This window comes from Cladophialophora yegresii (assembly GCF_000585515.1).
Source record: "Cladophialophora yegresii CBS 114405 chromosome Unknown aczIN-supercont1.1, whole genome shotgun sequence".
Taxonomy (NCBI): Eukaryota; Fungi; Ascomycota; class Eurotiomycetes; order Chaetothyriales; family Herpotrichiellaceae; genus Cladophialophora; species Cladophialophora yegresii.
Window position 1 is genome coordinate 4,542,594 of NW_006913045.1, and position 25,598 is coordinate 4,568,191.

The 25,598-nt window shown below is 53.9% G+C and overlaps 7 protein-coding genes across 7 annotated transcripts; 4 read left to right on the plus strand and 3 right to left on the minus strand.

Moving 5' to 3' along the window:
- Nucleotides 1-1,232: 1,232 nt before the first annotated feature.
- Nucleotides 1,233-2,344, plus strand: A1O7_01634 (uncharacterized protein; the record flags this gene model as incomplete). Its single annotated transcript, XM_007755670.1, has 2 exons — nucleotides 1,233-2,002; nucleotides 2,068-2,344. The coding sequence occupies 2 exons, from the start codon at nucleotides 1,233-1,235 to the stop codon at nucleotides 2,342-2,344; spliced, it is 1,047 nt and encodes a 348-aa protein (XP_007753860.1).
- An 842-nt stretch (nucleotides 2,345-3,186) lies between these two features.
- A1O7_01635 (uncharacterized protein) lies at nucleotides 3,187-3,901 on the minus strand (the record flags this gene model as incomplete). The annotated part of the gene is made up of 3 exons (XM_007755671.1): nucleotides 3,187-3,410; nucleotides 3,489-3,749; nucleotides 3,844-3,901. The coding sequence occupies 3 exons, from the start codon at nucleotides 3,899-3,901 to the stop codon at nucleotides 3,187-3,189; spliced, it is 543 nt and encodes a 180-aa protein (XP_007753861.1).
- A 7,669-nt stretch (nucleotides 3,902-11,570) lies between these two features.
- Nucleotides 11,571-12,411, minus strand: A1O7_01636 (uncharacterized protein; the record flags this gene model as incomplete). The annotated part of the gene is made up of 2 exons (XM_007755672.1): nucleotides 11,571-12,327; nucleotides 12,383-12,411. 2 exons carry the CDS (start codon nucleotides 12,409-12,411, stop codon nucleotides 11,571-11,573), a joined length of 786 nt encoding a protein of 261 aa, XP_007753862.1.
- A 4,018-nt stretch (nucleotides 12,412-16,429) lies between these two features.
- On the plus strand, nucleotides 16,430-17,446 carry A1O7_01637 (uncharacterized protein; the record flags this gene model as incomplete). Its single annotated transcript, XM_007755673.1, has 2 exons — nucleotides 16,430-16,546; nucleotides 16,625-17,446. 2 exons carry the CDS (start codon nucleotides 16,430-16,432, stop codon nucleotides 17,444-17,446), a joined length of 939 nt encoding a protein of 312 aa, XP_007753863.1.
- Nucleotides 17,447-17,856: 410 nt separating this feature from the next.
- A1O7_01638 (uncharacterized protein) lies at nucleotides 17,857-19,488 on the plus strand (the record flags this gene model as incomplete). Its single annotated transcript, XM_007755674.1, has 2 exons — nucleotides 17,857-17,894; nucleotides 17,952-19,488. 2 exons carry the CDS (start codon nucleotides 17,857-17,859, stop codon nucleotides 19,486-19,488), a joined length of 1,575 nt encoding a protein of 524 aa, XP_007753864.1.
- Nucleotides 19,489-20,521: 1,033 nt separating this feature from the next.
- Nucleotides 20,522-22,659, minus strand: A1O7_01639 (uncharacterized protein; the record flags this gene model as incomplete). Its single annotated transcript, XM_007755675.1, has 9 exons — nucleotides 20,522-20,714; nucleotides 20,822-21,100; nucleotides 21,248-21,315; nucleotides 21,368-21,762; nucleotides 21,815-21,919; nucleotides 22,008-22,067; nucleotides 22,118-22,309; nucleotides 22,372-22,423; nucleotides 22,456-22,659. 9 exons carry the CDS (start codon nucleotides 22,657-22,659, stop codon nucleotides 20,522-20,524), a joined length of 1,548 nt encoding a protein of 515 aa, XP_007753865.1.
- Nucleotides 22,660-23,715: 1,056 nt separating this feature from the next.
- On the plus strand, nucleotides 23,716-25,316 carry A1O7_01640 (uncharacterized protein; the record flags this gene model as incomplete). Its single annotated transcript, XM_007755676.1, has 2 exons — nucleotides 23,716-24,242; nucleotides 24,287-25,316. 2 exons carry the CDS (start codon nucleotides 23,716-23,718, stop codon nucleotides 25,314-25,316), a joined length of 1,557 nt encoding a protein of 518 aa, XP_007753866.1.
- Between the last annotated feature and the right edge of the window lie 282 nt (nucleotides 25,317-25,598).

Here is a 25,598-nt window from a genome sequence, read left to right on the forward strand (position 1 = left end):
TCGTTCATCAAACTGGGTCGAGATTGAAGCCTGGCAAACAGCTCAAAGTCGAGTTGTCCGATGTCTGCCATGAAAATGGAGCCCGTTGCGACCATCTCCATCTATAGCCTCGTGGGCGCTCAACCAGGCACTGAAGTTGCCCGATTCCAGTCACCTATTCGATACCATCCGTGGCACTGGCAAACAATCCCGCTGTCTCGCCTCCGAACCTTGATATCCAGGGCAACCAGCTCGAGCTCCATCATTGCCAGGCTGGTACAAAGGAATTCTTCTATCTTCAATACAGCCTCTCGGCTGGGGTGATATACTGCCAAGAGCATATCTAGGTGGTAGTCTGTCAAACGCTCGAAGCAGTATTCGGAATCGGCTCTACTTTGCAAGCAGGGTCGGTATACGAGACGCATGCAAGGCAGCGAGTGTCAATGGCATCTCCTTGACCACGGCTCTGAATGCCACTTCCAGAGTGGGCTCGATTTCACTGCCAGTGACAAGCGCACGCCATTGACGCTTTCCAGCTCGTGAGAGTTGAATGAACTTGGAGCCATCTGAGAGGAGTATTGGAAAATCGGACTGCCCTCATTTTCATTACGCTCTAAGCCGCCAAAGCCTGTTGAGCCGCGTAGGGAAATGTACGGCTCTTTGCAACATGTTTCCGGCGTTCATTCTGATTTGAATCCTCCCTCTGCTTTCTTGGGCCAAGTCTGCAATCGACACCGCCTTGATGGGGACACGATAAGCTGATACAGCCTTATGCGGATATCTATCAGCTCAAGCAGCCAACGACAATAAATCGGTTCAGCCTCCGTCTTCCACCGCCCAGAATCTGGGGAAGAAGCGTGACCAGCATGATAGGTGTATGACGTAGTGCGCCTGGGACTCAGCGGCTCGTTAGTTACTCGTAGCACTTGTACGGGCGCTGGGGCCCCAATTAGCTACTGCCCAAGCAGGGAATAAGCTCCTGGAACGCACACACATCGTCGCAACCCAAGAATTTTCACGCAAGAATCGTCGCGGGGTTGTCAATGATCGGCAGTGATTAAGATCTCCACACGCAAGGTCTTCTTCCGTCAAGATGCGCCGAGCAGCCCCAGCAAAGCTCCTTCCATGCCGAGAAAGAGGAGGTGGTCATTGGCGCTACAAGACGAATCTCAGTTCACACTAATTTCGACTCCTGCGCTGATGCGACGACACCAGTCGACGCCGAGGGGGGCCGTGTCGTCTCTGGTTTAACAATGTCATCCAGCGCCACGGCATCGTCCAGCTCATACTCATCAGCCGGCCGGGGAATTGAAGGTGGCTATGAAGGTGACAGCTTGACCCTCAAGGTCCTAATCGCATTCTTCCTCGGCCTCGCATTGTACAATGTGGTCGAACTGCAAGTTCTCATCTTCGGCACATTCGCCAAGTTCAAGGGCTTGTATTTCTGGAGCTTGGTCATCTCCGGCTGGGGCATTGTTCCCTACTCTGTCGGGTTTCTCTTCAAATACTTCTCGATCCTTACCGGCGGAGCACGATGGTTCTCGGTCTTCCTGCTCTCCATCGGATGGTATCCCATGGTGACGGGCCAAGCAATTGTGCTCTGGTCGCGCCTTCATCTTATTGTCACCGGCGAGAAAGGCGACAAGATCCTCCGTTACACCAAATGGATGATTATCGTCAATGCTATTGTCCTCCACGTCCCGACGACTGTCCTCACCATCGGCTCAAATACCGACAGCCATCCACAGGTCTATGTCAGTGGATACAACGTCATGGAGAAAGTACAGATGTGTGGTTTCTTCTTACAAGAGGTCATTCTGTCGTCAATCTATATCGCCGAGACCATTCGCATCCTCCGCACTTCAGTCCAGGATAGCACAAAGAGACTGATGTATCAACTCATGGCCATCAACATATTGATCATTGTCATGGACTTGGGTCTCCTGGGTCTGGAATGTGCTTCTCTGTATATCCTTGAGACGATCACCAAACCAACATTCTACTCGATCAAGCTCAAGTTGGAGTTCGCCATCCTCGGGAAACTAGTGCACTTTGTGGAGGCAACAAATCCTCACTTCCGCTTACTAGCGACGAGAAGCGCAAATCTTCCCCACTGAATGGTGAATCCGATATCGCCGACTTCGTTGACTTGACCAAAATCAACACCGATGTGACAAGGACTTCGCAACCGAAACGGTCAAGTACAAGCAGGGCTGGTGCTCCAGACCTCGACCTCGACCTGGAAATCGCAAGACTCGAGCATGTCGAAACGCTGCCGTCTCAGGTCGGGATGCGAAATGGCGATATTGCACCTTCGAGACAACGAAAGCCCGAGACTCTGGAGCACAATTACAGGGACGATTGATGATCTGGCGATGTCCACGACACCCTTTTCACGCATGGACATCAGTCGCTTGTGTCGCGACTGCTCTTCTAGGGTCGAGACTGCGTCTTCAGCGCTTGCGAACCAGTCGCTGTAGAAAGACCAAAACGTGAGGTCGCACTGCGTCCTCGACTGCGACCCCTGGCATAGCTGCGTCTTTTCACTACCGCTTATGGCCTTTCGTACGATGAACACACCAGCCTCAGCATCGCGGTCTACCCATTTCTGCCGGAAGCTTTCAAGATCACACTATGGCTCCACGTATGACTGCAAGCCGGAAACATCAAACATTCAGGTTCCATCCAGAAACCTCTGGGAAATAGACCAGCCGAGCGTAGTCACTGCCCGAACTTGCCAACTTGACAGTTTGAGCGCAATTCAGAAACGTCGACAGCAGCCCGCTTGCTCAGGGTCGACGCTTACATACAGATTGAGGGCGAATGGACCCTTCCCTTCAGCAGCGCAGCAAATCACAGTCAGCGAGGGCAATGCAACAGTGGATGTCTCTTCCTGGTCATTACAAGAGATGTGGAAGACATGATATCGACCGAACGCCACAACTTGGCTCTCCGTTTAACGTCAACCGGAAATTCAGAGTTGAGAACATTTGTCACCAGGACACTTCCGATCCAACGCCAGCCAGCGCCCTTAAGCGTGTTCCCGAACCATAAGGCTGCATGTCGGACACGCACTCCGTGTTTGAGCAGTAGAGCTTACATGGCGGTAAATCTGCCGAACCGCCAATCTGCACACTGATCTTGATCATGGAACATCACACGACACATTCCACTTTGAGGGACACGTTTTCCTTTCCTCCACCGGTATCAGACCTTGCTCGGTGTTCGTCCCATGCCCATGACGAAATAACGCATTGATGCTAGACTACCCGTGCGACTACACGGTTCTTTCAAAGGCAAACAAGTCGACATAGCCATACTTGCCCTCCGCCGTGCCACACCCGCGAGACTTTGTCGCCGCATATTCTCGTTGTTCAGCCGTGCTTCCTGGTCCTCAAGGTCGGTGGGCTGATACCTGTTTGCGAAGCCGCCTATGTCACAACGCTCCACGTTAGCATCAGTCAGCAAACCCGAAATCGACTGGCAGTCTAAAAGCGCAAATGCCATACCTATTCCCGTATGATGACCACCCTCGACAAGGACGATCCCGGGCGCCGAACGGTCATATAGCAACCGCGCCATGTCCTCATTTTTGCCCTCTGCGTCCTTGGCGTCGTCGACTTTCCTTGGGAATGAGAAGTTTCCCGTGCCGCCTATGCCTGTCGAATAGCGTCGACCTATGTTGAACTGAGCGGGTGTGGATGCAGATTTCGAGTCAGATGCCCAGAGCGGGCGACGTGCGTCCCTCGCTGGTGCGTCGGTGCAGTTTCCTTTTTGCTCGAGAGTCAGAGAACGGTTCTAGACAGGAAGGGAAAGTGGCGAGTGCCATAATGTGTGCGAAGGGGTAAGACAATGCCAACATACCTGCACCGCCGCGTCCAAAATGGACATAGCTCACTTTATCCTTGGTCTGGACTGTCATTTTGCAGTCGAGAACGGGTCTCGAGAGTTGAACGTTGGTTGATTGAGATATCGATATCAGACCAGCTCTTACACTTTAGAATGGAAAGTCCCGAGCTGCGACTTGTTTGCTGTGAGTACGTACGCAGCCACAGATCGAAGATCACGGTATCCCAACGACAGCAGTGCAGCGTGTCGCAAAGATCTTCAGCCCTAAAGCCTCACGAACTCACCCGAAATTGTGTGTGCTGTGTCTTTGTCTGTGTCTGTGTCAACGTCGATTCGGCTATCCGAAGGAGCTCCCGAACATCGCCCTCCGTGTTCACAAGCCACGAGACAACGCGCTTATATCAACAACTTCTTTCCATACGCGGACACCGACGGGGAATTCGAAAATGCTAATCATCTCCAGACCGAACTGGACCGTACGTCGCATACCATGCAAACCAGCGGGGTGGATCGACAGATCGACGACCCCGATCGACTCAACCGACTACCCTGCATGTCTATCACCCTGCAACTACTCGTCCTGCGGACATTTTGTTGTGTTCTATCATTCTACTGGCCCACACTTCCCAAAGATAAGGGAATTAACGAAGGCAATACGAGCATGGGAGCATGTCGAGCCCTTACGAGTCAGCCACTACCAATACTGTAGACAAGGATAGCCTGATATGAGCGGACAGGAATCCCGTGTCCACGTCCTCGTCTTCGTCCTCATCCTCATCCCCGAGAATAATACTTGGTACTTACGATGTAACGGCCCCCGTCTAGTGGTTGCTACACGAGTACGAGCAAACAGTTTACTCCTACGTGGCGTAAGCTCGTGCTCGTGCTCATGCTCATGCATGATAACATGAGATCAGAAAGAACAGGCAGTGGGTAGCAGCGGCAGGAGCAGGAGTTTTGAGGAAATGAAGGTCCAAAAACGCGGGTCATGGCATGCCCTAAACCTAATCCGTAAAAGTCTCTGTGAGATTGCGTGCGTTCTGATGGGCGGCTAGACGTGAGACTCATCACTCTCACTCTCGCTCTCGTGCGCCTGGCCAGCCAGACTGTAACACGTCCAGCTCACCTCGTATTGTTATCAGAGTCGGAGTCAGAGTCAGAGTCAGCCTTGGCCGCTGGCTGGGCATACTTCATCTCAGTCAGATAGTCTGACGGGGGGCGACATATCTCGTAAGTACTGTAGTATGCGCATCGCGTCGCGTCGGATTGGGATGCATTACTGTACCTGGGAGGAAATTGAAGCATTGATTACAGGATGATGTACACTGTACACTGTGTCTCTAAGTATAATTACATACGCATGCGGGATGTTAATGGCAAATGCGAGTTGAAAGTCCGACGACTCACTAATTACAGTATCTACGATATCTACCGTACTAGGCCCACGCGGGCGCATTGTACGGAGTACATAGTAGGCAGGAGCTTCCAGTGCGAGTATCGTACGTGCTTCATTACATACCCCGGATAGTGGCGCGTGTACGGAGTAAAGGGAGGGGCACAAGGCACAGGGCAAGGGGTGGACGGCTTTATCACTTTGGGACGTTCATTGGCCGTTTCCCCCGCATGCGAGATAAGCTCAAAGTCAAGGTTTGGTCAAGAGGTACCAAGCTTTGCTCTAGCGTTGGGGATGAATGTGCAATTCACCACAGTGTCACACCTGCTTGCGTATGTGGCGGGTGGGTGGAGGGGCACGAAGATGTGCGCCGGTGATAAGGGTCGGTATGGTTATTGGTGCCCCCCTTCCCCCCCGTACAGTAGATCCTGTCACGGTAGTGAGGGAATGCAGGGCCTTTGAATGTCGTATGCGGTACTGTGCATGGAATGCGCATGTCCGTATTCTCCTGTGCCTTGGGTGACTGACGATACACAGTACCAGGGGGCACGTTGGGTAACAGAGTCTAGCGCGTAAGGTAAGGGCATATATTTGTGCTTGGAACGTATGTGCTGTGCACGACATATTCCGCATGGAGAGACACCTCAAATTCTCTTAAACCTCACCTGCGCATGCTGTGTAGTCGTTCACTGTAGCGAGTTGGGTCCGAGCCGACTCGCTTGCGGGGTACAGTATCTGTCCAACGCGCTGCGGAGTGGCTGGGAAGATGTACATGTAGCTGGAGGGAGTACGGCTCGATGTGCCTTTTAGTGCCTCTTGGTTTGCCCCGCGGTGTATGCATCTGATACAGTAGCGGGGTAATCTGAACATACGAGGACGTCGAGCCCTGCTTTCTCATGACCTTGAGCTTAAAATATTGCCCTCGCAAGAACCAGGAAGAACGGAGGAACCCATGGCGATGAGAACAGTGGACGGGCTATCAGTGAGATCGCGTCACGCACCCACTATAGCCCAGTTAGGTATCCGCCGAGATGTCTTGAAGAACGTGGAGGTCAGTGCCAACGCTGACAGTGAGGATGAAACTGCCTGCCCTGTATGCCCTGAGAATATGGAGGCTTATCGCTGAGCCGAGCTTCGAGCCAAAATCTAGGTATGCCGATGACCACCAAGACTCGCTTCTTACTCGCCGGAGCCCCTCGTATGCAATATGCAGCATAACAGGCAAAGGCACGGCGATCGTTTCGTCGAATGGTCAACTCACGAAGCGACATGCAACTCAACGGTCTCAATCAGATCGTGATCGCATTGTAAGAGTGACTGTGACGGCTTATAGAGCCCAATGGTGTCCTCGCCCCCCGAAGCCACGGTTTGGTATCATGAAACAGACATGGTTTCTGTGCTTCAACTCGATCCGAAAATATACACCAGGAAAACAGCTGTGGCCGACTTTTAATCCAACATGACCTTCTTTTGTTCCCCATGGTTGTCGTTATTCTCTGGCTCCTGTCTGGAGATCGGAGAAGGGGCTGAAGTTAGGCAACCCTCACAAAGAGCCAAGAGGATCCATCGCGCATGCTGCAAGTGACAATTGTTTCCTCCGTATACCAAGTCGCGGAGAAGACTCATAGGGGCCTCAGCATCAGCTTAAGCTTGAGGACACGGCGGGGTGAAGGACGGTCGACCTTGTACTGGACATCCGGTTTGGTGTAAGTTACCACCACACATCAGGTCACCGCAGCTACTCGCGCATAGAGCCCGTAGCATGGATGTAACGGCTGTTGATCCAGGTCGATGCCAGCCTTGTCCTGCACGGGCCAAAGTACTCGGACGGCCAAACAATCTCTGATGATGTCAATCACCTCGGATGAGAACTTCTTGCCCCTCCCGTGAAGACAACGTGCGATTCTCGTGCTTCGATGATATGGATGCCGGATATGGCTTACCAAGCCCGTGGTTCGCAAGACAGTGACTCCTCTTTGCCGGCTCGCGTTGCTTGTGGCCCGGGAAAGAGAAGTGATTGGTCATGCACAATTAAGACATACAGATTTGGATGGTGCCCACGAACGCATTATAAGCGAGACGCATACGGCAAGGCCGCATGTGTGGACGTACCTTATACTTGCAGTGGGAGGGTGATAACCTCTTTCCCGTCACGAACGTTGAGGTATCTCGAGTTGGCCGACCACGCCAGATCTCCGTGAAGATGTGGGGTTCTCGAATACATGTCCGGAGAGAAAAGAGGATAACCCATGTGCGCATTGAGAGTCGAAGCAGGTCGCTGTGCCATCGCGTCTAGGAACATCGAACTCGCGTTCCAGTATGTGGAGTCGTGATCTGCATTGACTTGGCTTGCCTATTTGCCGGAGTCAAGGATCTGTTGTCGTCGTAGCATTTGTGGCCAATTTCGCGTGCGTATCTCTTCCGAGTTCCCCAGCCAGGCATGTCTTAAGTATAGTGTGGTGGATGCTGCTCGAATGCTTAGCACTGTGTAACATCGGTTACTCGGGGAAGTGTGTAGGCCTGTCTGGAACTGAGCAGGAAGGGGTAGGGCCATAGGGAGAGCAGGGAATCAATGCGAGGCGCGGATGGTCTCAACCAATTCCCCGTGCCGTGCCACATATGGGAACGTCGCTTGGAGATGCAATTACTCTTGCTACAAGGTGCGAGTGATGTGAGTGTGAAAAGAGTGACCGAGTGTGGTGAGTGGGTGCTGTCGATGACGCGTACATAATACTAGGTGTGTACGGAGTACAATCGCAGTCGCGCTATTCTGTCGCTGCCTTCGGTTCGGAAACGATATCCATCTGACCTCGCGTAGAAAAGCAGGTGGCTTTGACGTGACAGACAGCGGACAAGGGTAGCAGTCCAGGATACCCTGCAAAGTTCAGGTTGTCGCAACTTTGTTGGTGGCAACCTGCGCAGTGACGGCCGAGGCTTGCACACCCGGAAGATGAGAATGGCAGGGGTAGAGTGGACAGTACTCGTAAATGGCAATGGTGCGATTCTCAGCGGAGGAATCCTATCGAAGACGCAGGTGTAGGGAGTCGACGACAGACAAGGCGAAGGTGGGAAGCGGCTGTGATGCTTCGAGAGGAAGTCGAGCACCGTGATGATGGAGCTGCTGCAGCAGCGTGCTGAGCATGTGCTCCGTAGTCAGGATTGAGTAAAATTACCGACTCCCGCTCAGCATCCCATCTTCGAGATTAGCACGAAAAAAATTGCATAGAAGATGCATGACTCGAGGTCACTCCTGGGAGGGCCTCAGGGAGGCAAAGGCCACCGAAGCCAAGCGCGATGCAGATACTGTAATTAGGTGACCTTGTAGGCTGGGGGAATCCGCGCAGAGCACACAGGGCAGTCAAAAGTACTGTGTACCCCCTGCCTGTCTACACCCAAGTGCGTCCGCGGGCATACATTTCCGCAATCCCCTGGCGCCACCCCTGCCTCGCCTCCAAGCCGACTGGCCGCCCTTGTCCACCATTGCCCCTGTGACAACGCAAGATCGTCTCCAACTTCATTCCCCGTGCGCCCAGTTGAGGGTGAGCTACTGGGTTGCCGCCTTGAATAATGTTACACAGCGGTGCGGGGCTACCAGTTGACTCAGCAGGTCCCTGGGAAACAGGGCGAACGGAATTGGAAGACGCGTGCATGCACACCCTTGGTTGGCAACAGTGTCTCCCGCTACGCCAGCCAGCCTGGTCCAAGGGCCTTTGGCGCATATGACCTGTCAGATTTCGACACCACGGTTGACACCTCTACTATGTACTGTTTACGTAGATCTACGGACACGCCGTGGCTGTCTGGTAGCAACGTCTTACCTTTCTAGGCATGAGTAAGTATCCCGCTTTAAGCCGGACGTGGCCTGTGTTTCTGTGCACGAGGAGCTGTCAACGTCAATGGAGCGTGACTCCTGACTAAGATCCTGACCCTTTCGAGGCACCAGTTACGGGACCACGGACGTGTCGGCACGGACGAAGAAGAGCCGGCATCCTGCCCGACTACCCAGTCCAAAAGACGGAGTCATAGGACTGTGGATGGAGGAGTCCTGTGTCTGGAATAATGGCGGGAGGGGTAAACAGTGCTCGGTACCCCGGACTGGGTACCCTAGGCATAACGCCAGGCAAGCACCTCGACCGACATGGAGCGGCGTGACGGTCCGTTCCATCAGCTACTTTGGCTCCTCCTCGCAGAGAAATTGCCTGCTAAAGCGCCAGTCGATGAAACAGAACCCCATCCTGTGAAGTCCGTACTCGGACGGGTACTCCGTGCGCTCTATCCGCCAGGAATCCAATCCTTGACTTTGGTTGCAACATTTGTTGCTGAGGGTCGCTGTTTCAGCGGCTTCGCGAATCGCAGCGGGCCCGCTTGGGCGGGGATTCGCCGTCCGAGAAATCAATCAATCGACAATCATCAATCAGTCACAGCAGACACGGAGGTCCACGCAAAAGAAGGACTTCGGTACGAGTACTCCGTACACAGTACCCATCACTAGAGGCAGTTGCGGTGGCGAAAGCAGAAGTTCCACCGTCTGGGGTACAGGGTACTAAGTACATTCGTCGCCGCCTGCAGAAAGACTCCGGTTTGTACTACCTAGACTGTGTCCTCAAACTGCTTCTGGTCCGCCGCTGACATTGCCCCACAGGCGGCCACGGCCAGCAGAAGGTCCATCAGTACGGAGTACTCCGTAGTGTGCTTCATTTCCCCATCAGGAGATGTTCGTCCGGGCACCGAAGGATTGCTGCCGCCTTACTGTACCTCGCAACGCCAGGGCTGACTGTGGCCATGGCATGGAGCGCCTGACACCCCGTGAGCGCCCCGCCGCGAGGATGATCAACAATATTAATTAGAGAAGTTTATCATGTTGTGGATGTAGAAAGTTTCTGGACCTCTTCGGGTGCTGACCCGCGTGCGTTAGGCCGCTCCCGACGGGTAACCTCTCGTCCTGTTGTGCCTCGCATGGAAAGATGAAACCATGAGGCACCCGTCGGAGATCAATCAGGAAGTCAGGCTGTGAAGATCCGATTGGATCGTTCCTGACGTGGCCCAGATCAACGTCATGGGGTTCCCCCTCCGACAGAAGCAAGCAAGCACACCAAGCAAGCACCATCCCCAGCGTCAGCCTTGCATGCAAAAGGTCACTTCTGGGTCCGGCGGTTGGCCGTTGATCTCCCCTATTGTGTTCCTGTACATGCCTGGAGGCAACCAAGATGGCGATCACCCGCAGACGAATTGAAGCTTGGAAAGTACGCAAGTACTGTACTGTGGTACGAGTACTCGTACGGGGTTTCAGAAGGTGGTCGGTTCTGCGTACGGAGTACTGTCGTAACTATGCGGCCAAATCAAGTGTCGACTCCGTGCTGTGGAGTACAGTATTCTGCTTCCCAACGCCGTCGCAATATTGCCCTCATGAGTAATAGCCCTTGTGGTGACTTGCTCTACTGTCTACTTGCTCGAAGCGATAGGGCCGGCACAACATGCGGCACCGTCCAGGGACGACTTGTCCGTTCACGGTTTATGCACATTGCTTTGCCCTCGGAGAAGCGGTCACGGGGTAGTCATCATGTTGGCAACTGACAGCCTGCCGGTCTGTCACCTACAGTAGTATGACAACTTATAATCTCGGTGAATGCGTCGCTCCAGGTCGGCGGTTCCGACGCGTGGCCGGTATGTGGCCGTGTATGTGCACCGTGGGGCGGAAGTAATCACTTACCAGTGCCTTGCCATCACCATATGCTTCATCATAGCTCGTACTGGTGGAAGAGTAAGCATGACTGTGGCTGAGAATACGCGGAGTCGACTGAGAGAGACATGTTCAACGCAAAAGCTTCGGCGGCAGTAAATGACAGGACGCTTCATGTTGAGGGGACATGGCTTGGTACGTGTATAGAGTGTAGTGGTCGTGGGGCATACCCGGGGCGGTAGCCCTAAATCGGCATCGTCGGATCTAACGGTGTTCAACTGCAACCGCATCGGGTTGTCACCATTTCCTGCCTTTCCTTCCGAGTAATCAACCCATGCTTCTGCATCTGTTCCATTTCTCCCGATCGAGAGAACGTCTCAACAATTCGTGGCGTCGCAGATCCTCCCAGCGCCGTCGCTAAAGAAACGCAAAGAAACAAGAGGACTGCACAGCCCTTGGATGGTTCCCCTACACCCTGGACGCCATGCCCGGGATATGTACCAATGTCCACCTCGGACACAAAAAGATACTATGTATACTCGAATGATTGTTGTTTCCAGTGGCCGGAATGCGGTGCTGTTGTACCCGTCGTGCATTGGATGTCGCGTGTGCTGAATCAAAATCGTGGCTGATAGGAAAATAAAAAGGTGATATACCTCGTGTGAACTGTCATAAGCCCTCTGGCGGACTCCATTGTGACAGGTTAAGCAGAAGCTGACAGTCCTTCTCAAGTTGACAAGCATTCCGGGGATCTCCTCGTGAACGGTGCCTCGGTGGCTTTGGCCGTCGCATTCTAATGACTCTGCGAGTTCGGACGGGCCCACCCTCACGGGGCATTTGTTTGGCTCGAGGGTATGTGAACGGGGGCGGGTTGTTGGGACCGTGGTCATTATCAATCTCATGCCTCCCAGGGCACCCCTCAGCTTGAATTCGAGGCATGTCGTCGTCGTCATCGGACATCTCTCTTTTCGACTTTGCAGCCGGTGGTGGGTCAGGATTCATGAGTTCGTGGAGATTCAAGATAGACCGCGGGGGCTTTTGCAGCGGCATGATAGGTGGCGGTGAGGAAGACGCAGCTCCAGACTGAGCATCTATCTCCAAGGTTGGTAATGGGCTGAAGGAGCGAGACCGTATCCGCAGGTTCATCAGGTCTTCGACGTGAGGTGAGGTTGGACGACAAGGCTCCTCCAGAGGGTGAGTTGCAAAGTGCTGGTTCGAAATCCGAAAGGCCGACTCCACGCGCGCAATATGGTCGGCTTCAAAACCACCATTGCGAGTTCCCAGCTGAGCGATGGCAAACTGACGTTCATGTGTCTGTTCAAGCATCGACGAGTCCGAGTACCTTTGTAGTTGGCTCGGGCCTATCAAGGCGTAGAAAAAAACATTCTGCTCAGTGAGATCCGTATACCAGTGAGGACCTTGTTCACTGAAAGCTGTTGTTAGCAACAATCAAAGAGAGGTTTGACAGGGCTTGGACATACTGCCGCGTGAAAATATTCCATGGGACCATCGTTTCGCGACTCAAGGTCGAATCATGGGCTTCGGTCAGATTAGGTCTTGGTCGAAGCCGGGGTCGAGGAATGGACTGGTGTTATACTCGCATCAGGCTGACATCAGGAGCGTCGAGGACCAAAGGCCGGAGCATTGAGTTTCGCAACAAAGCAGGGGGAAGGTTGCAGGACACGGTGATACGCCTGTCAGCCCTATCGAAATTTAGCAGGACCGGTGTTTTAGTTGATTCGCCCGGCTCCGTGTCTTGCCAGAATGTGGTGTCGGCTGATAAGACACACAAATTGTCGGTCCTCGTTATTGTCGAATCCAGGGCTAAGTATTCAAGAATGTTCTGAACGAGGCTCGTGCGGTCGTGGAGCGGGATTGACAGGTGACGGATGGCTCGGGCGGATGAGAATCCGGTGTCGAGCTGTGTGGAACCAATGAATGCTGACAGGGCTGTGCAGTACCGCACGACAGCTTTGCCCTCCGTTCAATCCAGAAATTAAGCTCGCTCGGGATGAGCAGCTTTGAGGCGCGCCGTTTGCAGGAAGAGATTACAATGATGACGGCAGCTGCTCGATCTTAGATTGAGGGTAGGCACAGTAAACATATAGGAGTCGAAGACGCCAACGCACATTGGAGGAGTATGGACGGCCGCGCAGACTCCAGGGTTGCAGGAAGGTCGGGGCGCGAAATGGTGAGTGAGGATTGGAGGATGCCGGCTGAATGGTATTCCAATGTGATGTGAGTTGCAGCGCGCTGAAGCTGGTAATGTTCTCGAGTGTCAGGTAGCGATGTCTGAGGACAAGATGTGAGATTCGAGGTACAATCGGATCGGGCTGTTCCTTGTCTGCTGGAAAACCAGGCGAAAAGCAGCGTCAGATTGATTACTGAGGACGACACAGTGGCCCTAAATAATGAGTCCCTCCTTGCAGGCAACCTTTGAGGAAGTTGCGGATTGTTGCGGTGATAGCGGAGCTTGCGCCCAGCTTTTGACAGCGGGCACAGCGGGATCACCACATGGCAAGTTAGACTTCCCTTTGCCTTCTGGTTCAAAAAAGGGCGAGCTGCAGCACTGGATATGGAGATCAAGCAGCTGCACGCAGGACGCTTGGACGGGTCGTTCATGGGTATTTTGGGACGCCCTCCATCATCATTGACTAGGGGGCCAAACACCCATGCGTGCCGGGCGGGTTTTGGTGGGGTTTGGTGCCAGACGGTGCTGTGCGGCCCGGAGCAGTGGATGGGGCTTCCTGAGACCAGCGGCACGATTGGGAGACAGGCTCTCGACCAGTCCAGAAGGAGTTGGTGACACTCTTGCGACACATTTGCGAAGAGCGCCGTTCCTTTGGATCATCGTGGAGTCAGAGGGATTAAGCTGGAAGCAGTTTAGCGTCTATTTGGAGCTGCCGAAATGTCGCCGAGGGTGGTTTAGCTTTGTGGGGCTGATGCAGGAAAGAAACTCCAACAGCGCGGAAGGGAGGCCAAGCGCCGAAGGGTTACCAGTTTGCCCCATCAGCTTTTCAGTTGGCAAACCATCGGGCCCGGGGCCCTCCTTGCTTAGGCCCAGAGGCCTTTGAGCTTCAGCGTTAGGGGGCCCTGCTCCCTATCGAGCCCAGGATCCCGTTGCACCACACACACAACCATTTCTCTCCCTCCCGGCGCTCCCACTCATTTGCCTGCCAGCCTCATGCTTTTAAGAGAGAAAGACCACCGCATAAGGAGCCTCTGAGCATTAAACGAAATACCGTCTCACCCCACTCATTCTGGAGTACTGAGCAGCCGTTCCTTGATCACTTGTAGCAGTACTCCGTAAGCATGACAAAGTTTTAGGACACTTCGTCGCGGTTCCCATCAGCTCTTGGTGGTAGCCTTGAACTCTATCTGAGTGCCTAATCTCTGCAGGCTGGTGGTGAAGAGCTCCCACCGTCCGATGAATCGGCGATTGGTACGATGCTCGAGACACAAATGCTAGTGCCCCTCGAGCTAGCTGCCGGAAATGTCAAAATAGCGAGGTTCCCCCTTCAGGCCTTGTCGCAACCCAGACTAAGGCACGGCAAGTGCCGTCCAGAGACACCCATCGTAAAGGTTGCAGATTTTAGCGACGGCCCGCAGGTGCGGTGTCGCTGCTCCAGTTTCACAGACAGATTACTCACGCATTGAGCAGTGAGTGTCTCTCGAGGCGAAAGAAGGCGCGGGCCTTTTTAACCAAACTCCTTCCGAGATGCAATCATCATTGGCACGGGTAACCACGAAAACCTTCCATGGCCCGTGGGCAAGGAAACGTGTGCATGAGCGCATTATTACCTGGCACGCAATCAAGTTTCTAGTTTATGGAGATCGAATTCCTTCGTGCTGAAAAACTTCCCCACGATTATTCACGAGCTAAGTCTCAGATGCAATCACGGCAGTTCATTCCCAACGAGACCCTCACCGAAGCGAAATACGTACTCACTCCGTATGGTTGCCGACAATATATGGCCACCAGAGGGCAGAACTGTGGACGGGAAGCGAGGAAAAAGGAAACAAGATGTCACATTCTTGACGTGAAGCTCGAATCCATCTATCCTCCAGTCGTCTGTCTCCTGCACCTCGAGCGGGCCTCCTTCGCCAACACACGACCAAGCAGATGTTCGCCTCGCTGCGCGGAAGGCGGACGTCCCTGAGACCAGCGCAGAGACGTGCGGTTAGGGCTTTTCGCCCCACAATTTCAGGCTAGCCACATTCCTGGACGATCGAGCCCGACCACTCCTCCTGCCCTCGCAGCCGCAATCCTATACACCACAACTCCCATCCGGAACATACCATAGTGTTATCCGGCCGCCACCAGAGCCCTGATAGGGGCTCCCAGATGCAGAAAGTTGACTCGTTCGCATTGCTTCGTCAACGCGCCTGAATGGGCCGAAGGAGGCTTGCCGCTTCGACTATGAGGGAAGCTCAACGCGGTTGTGAATCTTCACTGACTATGCGTGGGATATTGTTTAGCGACTAGCTATGCTGTCCTGTTGCAGGTCTTATAATTCCTACACAGTACAAGATGTGCCAGGGGTACTGGACCACCTCAGCTGTAGCAATGACGGTTCTCTATCTGCACCTTGTCACGGCTCGCTCATGAAACACGACCGGCCCCGTTTTGATTGAACTTTTGCATCAGCATGGCGTAGCATTCCTGCCAGATGACTCTAGAAAAAGTACAATTTGGCGCCACATTGAAGAGCGCGACCTGACTATAGCCGCCGCTACACACGCCTACACAGTACGAGGTACCTGCTGGACGTCTGTGCTTCGTCAGAACCTGGCTATGCGACACGGCAAGCACAGGCGACGCCGGAGTCCGAGTCTGCCCTTTTGTATGGCAAAGATCACCGCGCTGTTGGCATGGTGCTGTTGGAGCGGCACGTGTGTAGCTCGTGTTGCGTTCTTTCTCTGGGGATGGAAACGGTATCTGACGTCAGGCTCGCTTGTCTCTGATCTGGGGTTGAGTTAGGGCTGTGATGCGTTGTCACTAAGACGGTTCTGGCAGTAGAAGCGAACGCACTACAGTCGTTAGTGCACAGTAAGAATCGGTCCCTTTCTGTGTACTTTGTACATGAACCCGCGGGTCATAGTAAAGTGCTGCAGGAGATCACATTGGACTCGGAACGAAACAACACTGCGCGCAGGTGGAGACCTTCCGCCTTCCGTCACCGCAGCCTGAATTGACCTTGTCAGCAATACCTCACTTTGCGGCCACTAGACTCCTGCTTCCTGGTTCAAATGCAACCTGAGGTGGATCCACCGTCGTAAGGCCCGGTCGCGGTCGCACAAATTTACATACCAGCTGCTCCTCTCCGCCTATTTCAGGGCATATCCTGTGCGAGGATAACGGTCCGCTCCTGGCAAGGCAAAGGCCGCAGATGGACGTGACGTTCTGCCGCCGTGTCGCGCATCAACGACAAGGCTAACGACGTTACCCGAGAACAGTCTGCCGCACTACGAGTTCGTGTTGCGATAGGCAGAAAGCAGAACGCGAGACGAAAGCACCACCGCCAGCAATGGCTGACGATGCTTTGCAATCCCTTCAACGTGCTGTGTGGCAAGCCCGATTGCCTCTGCAGATCAGGCTAGCCGCTTCAGAGTGCCGTACCTTTGATGGGGCAGATCCCTATTTGGTAAGAATGTGTCTCCGTGGTCTGTCGGGCTTTACGTTCGGAGAGCAAGCACTTCGCGGACTGACTGACTTTTGCTAGATTTCTCTACCACGACTGTCGTACCTACCCCTGCTCCTTCCGCGGCTCCATACCTTCTTCTCAAGCTCACTTATCGCCGAACCCGACTCAATATCGCCCTACTCTGGCGTATTTACCTATGACGATGTGCCCTTGAAATGGCATCTGCCTTTGGGCCTTCTCTACGACGTCTACGTCGCGTCCACCCAGGACGCCCGCCAAGACCACCTGAGTCCGGCCCCTCTGCCTTTCAAGCTGGCTGTGCATTTCACGTCGGACTCTGAAAAGCCAATGCTTCCGGAGGCAACCCCTGTGGTGTTACATGACTCTTTTATCAACTCGGTCAAGGAGGCTGATTTTTTGAGGTCTGGCACTGCAAAACCAATTATGACTCTCTCTGCCCAAGAGAGCAAGGCTCTGTGGACGTCGACTCAAGAAGGCGACCTATCAAATTTTTCCAAGATTCACAGCTCTCTGGTCCCACCACCAGGGCAGATGCGCCATATACCCCTGCGTCTCTACTTACCGTCTGCGCCAGATCAGGACCCAAGTAAAGCTCAGATCAAAGTCCTTCAGTCACACGTTTCCCCAAAGATTACAGGTGCAAGTCAGGGCGCTTCGCCTGCGACGTTGCGAGGCGGTACAGGGACACAGTCCCAAACCCTGGGAACGGCATTGCACCAGTTGGCACCCAGTTTGTTCCCGTCTAGGAGGACTCCGATTCTTGCAACACCGCTTCTGCATGGTGCACCAGTACCAATGAGTGCGCTTTTGGAGGAGCTCGTCAGATGGGGTTGTTACGCGGATGGCTGGGTGTCTGTGGTTATAGCCATGCGCAGCTGATGTTTCACCACCAGGTCAGCTTTGTCGACGGTTGGATGACAATGCTTTCCAGGAGTAGGGTACGGAGTACTCCGTACGAGTAGTACTGTATGATAACCTGTGGCCTCACGGGCCTGCACCGGCGAGGCCGGGCACCGCGGGCACAGTAGTGTGAGCCCCACCAACGTCATGCGGTGGCTGACCGTTGAAACGTGCTCAGCCACAATCGAGTTGGCAGCCACATCAGCCTTCTCGATGGCCTTCAATAGCCGCCCCCCGCAACTGACGTGCGAAGGAACTCATCACACGTGGTGCAGGCAAAGCATCTTGTCCTCCCTGGCAAAGCGGATCCTCGATATTGTTAATGTAGCGCGAGCGTGTGTTTGTAGCGGCCAAACTCGAAGCGTCGCTCATCCAACCCGATCGTCAGCATGCCGCCATTTCCAGGCGAAGAAACACTGGCTACAGTGTAAGGCGCAACCTCGTTTGACTCTGCCGCAATCTAATTTTGACACTCTGCAACCAGGTACGCCGATTTACATTCCTACTTCACAGCTCCCAGCCCTCGGCCAGCCCTCCATCGCTTCGACAAAGCCTCCTACTTCTACATCTACTACAATTCCACCAGGCAGACCAGTCGGGTCGAAGCCGCGATCAATGCTGGAACACCTGACCAGACCGCCTTCAACGGCTTTCTAGACAATGTCAAGGTGATTCATTGCCACAGATTCCCGACAAGAGTGACGCTGTTGGTCGATGGAGACACCACCAACACTTCGCCCACTTCTCCCCGAACAGCGAGAGATCCGGACGAATGGCGTCTTGCCAGTTCAGATCCGCGAGATCCAGGCACCTCCAAATACAAGATACACACCATCGACATCTATCTCTGGAATCAGGATGACTCGAAACTGGTCCTGGACATCTTCAAGAGACTCCTCCGGCGCAATCAGCTGGACATTGGAGGGGTCGAGGAAGAGCTGCCCCACCACGACATGGTGAGTCCAGTGGTTCAAAATCTGGAGAATGTGGCTATATCCGATCCGCCGTACAAAGATTGGCAGTATGAACACGCCTCAGGACCTCTACACAAGCCCGTTCAGTCACCATCCCCGGCTGCCGTTGCTAACCGGCTCTCTGCTACCGGTCAAGCACCGTCAATCTCGCCCGCCTCAGCCGCTGCCAAACATGCACCAGTGAATGACTATACACCACTGGCTTATAATCCAGCAGCGCCAGCCGCACCAGAACCTATTGCGCATAGAGAGGACACGCCTCCTCCAGTCGACGCCGCCGACGGGACAGGCCTGACCGCCGCCGCCAGGCATGACAACCCATACGCCCTTCCGCAGCATCCACAAACGTTCGGTGGTCCACCAATTGTGGCTCCTGGCGCGTATGGGCATTATGGCTCTCCGCCACCACCGTCGGCGCCCTCATTTGGGCCTCATGCGACCACATCACCCGCGCCGTCCTTCGGACCTCAGGCCGCAGCGACAGTGCCACCACCATCCTTTGGCTCTCACGCTTCGTCGACGCCACTGCAGTCCTCACCTCAGACATCTGTGTCTACAAACTTCGCACCACCCCCAACAAGTGCGGCAGGTTCCGACAGTAGCCGCCATCCATCAACGGCTGCCCAGACATATGTACCGCACGGGCAGGATCCAAACTCTCACATCTTTGGCCAGCCGCCAGTGCAGACCCCCGGCACACAATTCTACCAATCAATCAATGACCAGCCGCATAAACCACTGCAACATGTACAACCACAGTATCCAGACTACCTGGCCGCCGGGCAAGCCCCGGCTCCAGCCGCGCCTCCGCTAGGGGGATACTCTACGTACAACTATGGCCAAGCGCAACCGCCCCAACCTGCTGCTACAGGTGGCTACGATATCCACAACCAAGTCTACCGACCTACCGAATCGGAACATCACACCCACCACCACAGTAGTAAACCCTCGAGGAGTTCGAATTCGCAGCGCAAGCCCACTCACACGGAGAAGATCGAGAAAGGGATCGGCAAGTGGATCAAGAAGGTTGAGAAGAACTTTGGATGAGACCGACATTTTGGATGATTTGGCACCATAGTGACTTGGCTTTCTGGCCCGGACACGGAGTACATTCTGAAATTTAGCAAGCGTAGCGATGTGCAAATTGCAATTTTCTCTTCCACCTGGGCAGCTCTTTCCTCATCATGTGTATTGTGCCCTTGACAGACGCCTGGCGATCAGCTTCCAGCTTTTAGCTTCCAGCGCTTGACAATCTCCTGTCCCTCAGAACTCCCTCGGAGCATTTCCAAAGCGGATACGGAGTACCTCGTGAGGTTGTCCTTTACTCAACACTGCGCCGCTCCCTCTGCCACTCTCTCGTCGGTATTCACCACCACGAAGGAAGGGTGACCGAATCTCCGCATCAATCTTCCCCTGCCTGTCGGGAGAATTTGGCCGTCAACAAGGGTGACTGACTGTTGAGATTATTCAACACCATGCGACCCCACAAAAGGGCGAGCTCATTAGAAGCAGAAGCAGAAGCATTGTGGTGATATATGTAATCGACCGGCTGGTTTGGCCGCGCGGGAAACCAAATTGTGCGTCTATAACGTCTCACTCTCATGTCATGGCCGCTCCAAGGCTAGGCCCCATCATGGTGGTGGGTATCGGACGGAACGGAAAGATGATGTTTACTAGCCCTCGGGCTTTCTTTCGCGAATCCGTTCTTGTTCTTCTGTACTTCTCTTCACGTAGGTGGGGTTAGTTCCAATTGTGGCGGTGCCTGACGATAGCCCGGCTGCGTGGTCTGCCGGTGTCTAAGCTGGGAATAATAATATGAGAGTGGCATACAGAAGCCATAGGTATATAGTCACTCAGGCAGATAGGCAGGGGTCGCCAGTCAACAGTCAACAGTCAACAGTCAACAGTCAACAGTCAACAGTCAACAGTCAACAGTCAACAGTCACCATCAGTCGAGGGTCAACAGTCAAGCTTGATACGTAACACGCACAAGTACGGTGACGAATCAGCTAGACTTCGACCCAGCACGCAAAGCCAAAGTAGAGGCGTGATGTGGCGTGGCATTCATAGTATTATAGTATTACAATCCATACATGAATGTATATTTCTTATCCGCGTACCTCCGCGGATTCGTCATTTCGTCCTCAATCTCCTCCAGCGTCATCTCCGCAAGCTTGGCTTTCCGTCTCTTGTTCACGGCTGCCAGTGTGAAGCGGTAGGCGAGGTAGCCGGCCAGCGCGATCGCAATGAACGCCAGCGTGACGTAGAAAGGGCTTTCAGCACGCAGTCAGCACGCCGGTTCGATACATAGGCAGAGATATAGACACATAGACAGACAGGCTGGGGTGCAAATATGTTCGCAAACGACGACTCAACTCACATGAGGTAATCGGGCGCGTATGACTTGCGAAACAGCTGCGAGCCAATGACGCCGGAGAGGTTGCCGAACCCGTTGACGCCCAGGACGAGGGCTCGCTTGCCGGGCTCGGGCGTGTTCCCGCTCAGCCAGGCCACCGTCAGGGGTGCGGAGACGTAGCTGCCGAACAGCAGGATGCAGAGACCCGCGTATTTGGAACCGTGGGTTTTGGCTGTTACGGTGATGATCAGGCCGACGAGCGTGATCAGGAGGCCGAAGAAGATGTGGTAGCCTCGTTCCTTCCTAACGCGTAGAGGTCAGCTCATAGGTTTTGTATGTGCGGCACATACCATATGTATGCTTGGGTGGCAAAGCGAGGACGTCTCGTGTCTTGCTGTTGATCCTGCACATTCCACTCCATGCTACGGTTGTGGTTCTGGTTGTGCTTACCTCCTATCAGAGCTGACCGCGAAAAGGTACAGCCCGACGGCGCCACACACATAGGGCGGTACTGACATCTGAGGACAGTCAGTTGAGCCAAGTCGAGGCGGACGATGCTAGCACACGTACCAGATTAGCCTCAATCGAGGAATATCCCAGTCCACCCACCACCAGTGGCAAAAACACCGAGAAAGCCTGGCCCGGCACGCTGGCCAAGATGTTGAAGAACAGGACATACCACAACTTCCAGTCCTTTGCCGTCTCGACTACGTCCCTTTTGTTCAATCGCTCGTTCTCGAGGCCGCTGTCCCCGTAGGTATGTTGGGCGTACATGGCGTTGTCTAGTCTCATGCGCTCTACTGCGTACGCACGATCCCTCTTGCTCAAGAACCATGCACTGCCCGGAGCGAGAGGCATCCAGAACCATGCGACCAGGGCGATCAGGCATGTAGCACCGCCCTCGATGATGAAGAGGTATTGCCAATTCTTCATGTCGCCAGTTTGGATGTGGAAGACACCATAGGCTGCAGTGGTGTTAGTGGTTGGTTTAGACTTTGAAGGCATTCATGTACTCACCTATGCAGCCGGAAAAGGCTCCCGCGACGGCGTATTGGCCGTAGAAGAGGCCGATGCGCACAGCGAGGTCGAATCGCGTGTAGAATGTTGAAAGGTAGAAGACGCCTAAGACAAGACACGGCACGGGCGTGACGGTCAGCATGTGGTCAATCATGTACAGCTCTGACGCGCGAGACAGGAGGAGAAAGCCTACAGCAAGGGTAGAAGCCGGCCTCGAAGAGCCCGATCAGCAGTCGCGTAGCGATGAGTGCACCTGGTGGAGAGTCAACAGCGATGTTCCTACAACGGGCTGTATTTGCTAACCCCGGCCCTTGACCCATGCTTGACAAATTGTGAGGATCCCCCAGCAGAACATGATGATAGGGACCCAATACTTGGCGCCAATCCATCGTCCCACTGCCGCGGAGGGAGGTTGAAACAACACGAACGTAATGAAGAACAGACTGACAGCCAGGTTCAGGTCGTCAGGATGGGCTCCAATGTCGGTGGTGAAGCCTAGAACGAAGTGATCATCAGCCGCGTGCGAAGGGCATAACTAACGGGCGAAGGCGACTTACCCTGTGTTTCGGCATTTCCCACGTTGCCCTGCTCTGTCTTAGTACCCAAGAACTTTACGAGCACAATCAGTCATTCAGACTCACCCGGTCCAACCCATTGAAGAGGTACAATAAGGACAAGAAGGGCAAGAGGCATATGTCGAGCTTCCGATTCAAAGCCCGGCTCAAGGCCTTCTCCTCCTGGGTCGCTGGAATATGTCCAGCTGGGAGATTGTGCTTGCGGTGCGGGTCAGTCTCAATTGTTGGAATGCCGGTTTCAAGGTGGTTTAGCTCGTGCTTCTCTGTCATATTTGCGTTGTGCTGGGTATCTAGTTCCTGCTGGGTCTAGGCGGAGTAGATGAGGATGAACACAACCAAATGCCCGTCTTCGTCTGGAGCAACTGCGCCTCACTTTATATCATAATCGTTGCGGTAATGGCCCAAATTCCTGGTCACGGGTACAGTAACCGTGCATTGACCGATCTTATGGTAGCGACGTCCAGAGATAGTTGGAGAATGGGGCAGACAAAGCAGGTCAGAGTCACCTTCGAAAGTCGTGAATGAGACGTCTTTCCCCATGATCTTGCCTGGAGGCCGGAGATCACGGTAAGCTTCTGTGCGGGGTGTCGCCCGGTGATGATACCTTGGCGGACCGGGAGCAGTTAGAACCCGACCCTGTCGAATGTGCGGCTAGGGTACCCGGACGATCTGCACGAGCGGACGCTGATATGCCTTGTTGGGTAGAGCTCCGGAGTACTTTAGTCTGAGTACTCTCTGTCCATAAAGTACCGATGCGTGGCCGTGGGCAGAGCGAAGGCAGCGTCGAGTTATTGGCAAGGAAAGACTTGCTTTCCCTCCCTGCACAGATTCACGATGACGACAACAAATCTGCGTGCTTATGCAAACCGCCTGAAGACTCTCGATATAGGGTTCAACGGCGTATCACTGTCGACTGATCTCTGGGGGACGGTAGCAGGCTCCTCAACATGGCTGATGGCGATCAGCTGACAAAAGCTGCAGATTCTGCAAATCAGTACTTTCCACCCCAAGCACGGCATCGTCCTTGCAGAGCCTTATGAACAGTTTGATGGGTCCAAATTCCGAGATACTCCGTATGTACGAGAATATCGCTCTCGGATGCTAAGATCAGTGAAGAACGGTGTTCCCGGGTTTGGCTTGCGATTTAAAGGCGAGGCCCAGGACCACCAGATAGATCTTGACGGTCTGGGGCGGGCGACAGTATCTTACCGCACGGGTGGATGTCTTGCAATCACGGTATTTCTGCGGGTCGGCGAGGACGGAGAGGTCATGCAATCCGCGGAGATCAGGTCATTGGCAGATTTGCCGTGCAGAATCAACTTCATAATGGACTTTGGTATCAGTGTGAATAGGGCGTCATATGGACAACTCACCGAGGGTGGACCCATTCCAATTCCAAGCTCGGAGAACAAATTTCGCACCACCAGAGACCGGCAGGGCTTCGTCATCACCAACACACCATTAGGTGCACATCTGAGGGGATGTCATGAAAGCGACGGCCAATCAGTCGATACGCAGAATGCCAGCCATGAGGAGACATTTGTCAACTGTCCGGTCGTCAAGAAATATGCTGGGTGTCTGGAGATTCCGCCTCGAGGGACCCGTGTCCTAACAGCAAAGTTTATCTTGCAACCAGGAATAGTCCCTCATACATACCGTGACACAAAGTACCCACAACGAGTCGGTCTGCCGAAGCTCTGGAGCACGCGGGAAGAAGCCGGAAGGTTCATCGTCCGCAGAAATCTGGAGTATATCCTTGGAAATTGCGCGATTCCAGTGCCACCGTCCAGACAAGCTGTGTGCCTTTTGACAGATCATGTTGCTTTGCCGCTAGGGTGGATGCGAGACAATTAGTAAGTATCATGATCCTTCGCCAGCCGTAGCTAACCAGTAGTAGTTGGCAGGTCCGGTTCCTGATAGACACCTACCTCAACCTCGAGGACTTGACTTATCCAAGCAACGCAGAAGAGTACGGCCAGGTGATCAAGGCGACAGTAAAAGGTCATCTGATTTGGGTTTTCCGGTATGCGCAGAGGCCGCACAAGTTCTGGCACAGATCGTACTTGACGACTGGCCGACCCAAGGATGGGCCGGTATTCCAGCTTGACCAACAATGTTATCCCCTCCTTGAACTGTGTGATGTGGGCGAGAATTTTCCAGAGGAGCATGAGCTTGTTGAAGAGATTTTGCGATCAGACGCTGTGTCGCAGGTCCTTGACTTGATCGAGACAAAGCGGGATGTTCGAACTGGTTTGTTTCCAACGGATGAGACGCCCGGTGACGACGCAGTCGAATATCCCTTCCACTTCTCAAGTCACGTTTTGCTGTGGCATTCGCTATCCAGGCTCGCCAAAGTTGCTGCGCATTTCATGGCTGGATCTGCCTTCGAAACACGCCTGACAACTCTGGCTGTGGCTGTGCGTACATCGACGCTGGACCACTTCCTCTGTCCAGATCCAGCAACAGGAAAGCAAGTCTTCTCGTATCTGGTTGATGGCGCGGGCCAGCGGACATTTTACCACGATGCTAACGACCTCCCAACCCTTTTCGCTTCTTCTTGGGGATTCACTGGGACGGACTCCGAGGAGCAAGCGTGGCACAACACAATGCACTTTGCCTTCTCGACGGCCAATGAAGGTGGCTATTATGCTGGGGGAGCATTTGAAGGGTTAGGCAGCGTACACACGCGAAACCCCTGGACATTGGGATATTTCCAACAATGGAGGTATGCTCAGATGAGCGGAGACCGCCACGCTGAAGCTATTGCATGGAACAAAATATGTGGCGTGATGCTCTGGGACGGCATGTTTTCAGAAGCAGTTGACGGGCATTCCGGCGAAGTAACCAGTAAAGCATGGTTCAGCTGGCCTGGGTCGATGATCGGAAGCGGGCTGCTCGAACGGGGCAATCGAGAGCGGTATCTCTGAGATGCTCTCTTGCTTGAAGACTACATAGCCGCAGTGATGATCGAGGATAACGCAGTCAAGGATGATTGAAGAATCAGTGAAAGGAAAGTGAAATGAAGAAGAAACAACTGTACCCTAGGTGCCCGGTGCGAAAGGAAAGTTTGCCGACACGCCAGCTTCAACTGCCTGAGCGCCAAGCCCAAGTTGTAGACTCCTGCTCAGCTGTAATTCTATGCATTCGCGTTCATGTCGAGGGCTGCAGACATTTGCTTGGTCATTTCTCTTCCTCGTCACCGCTATGTC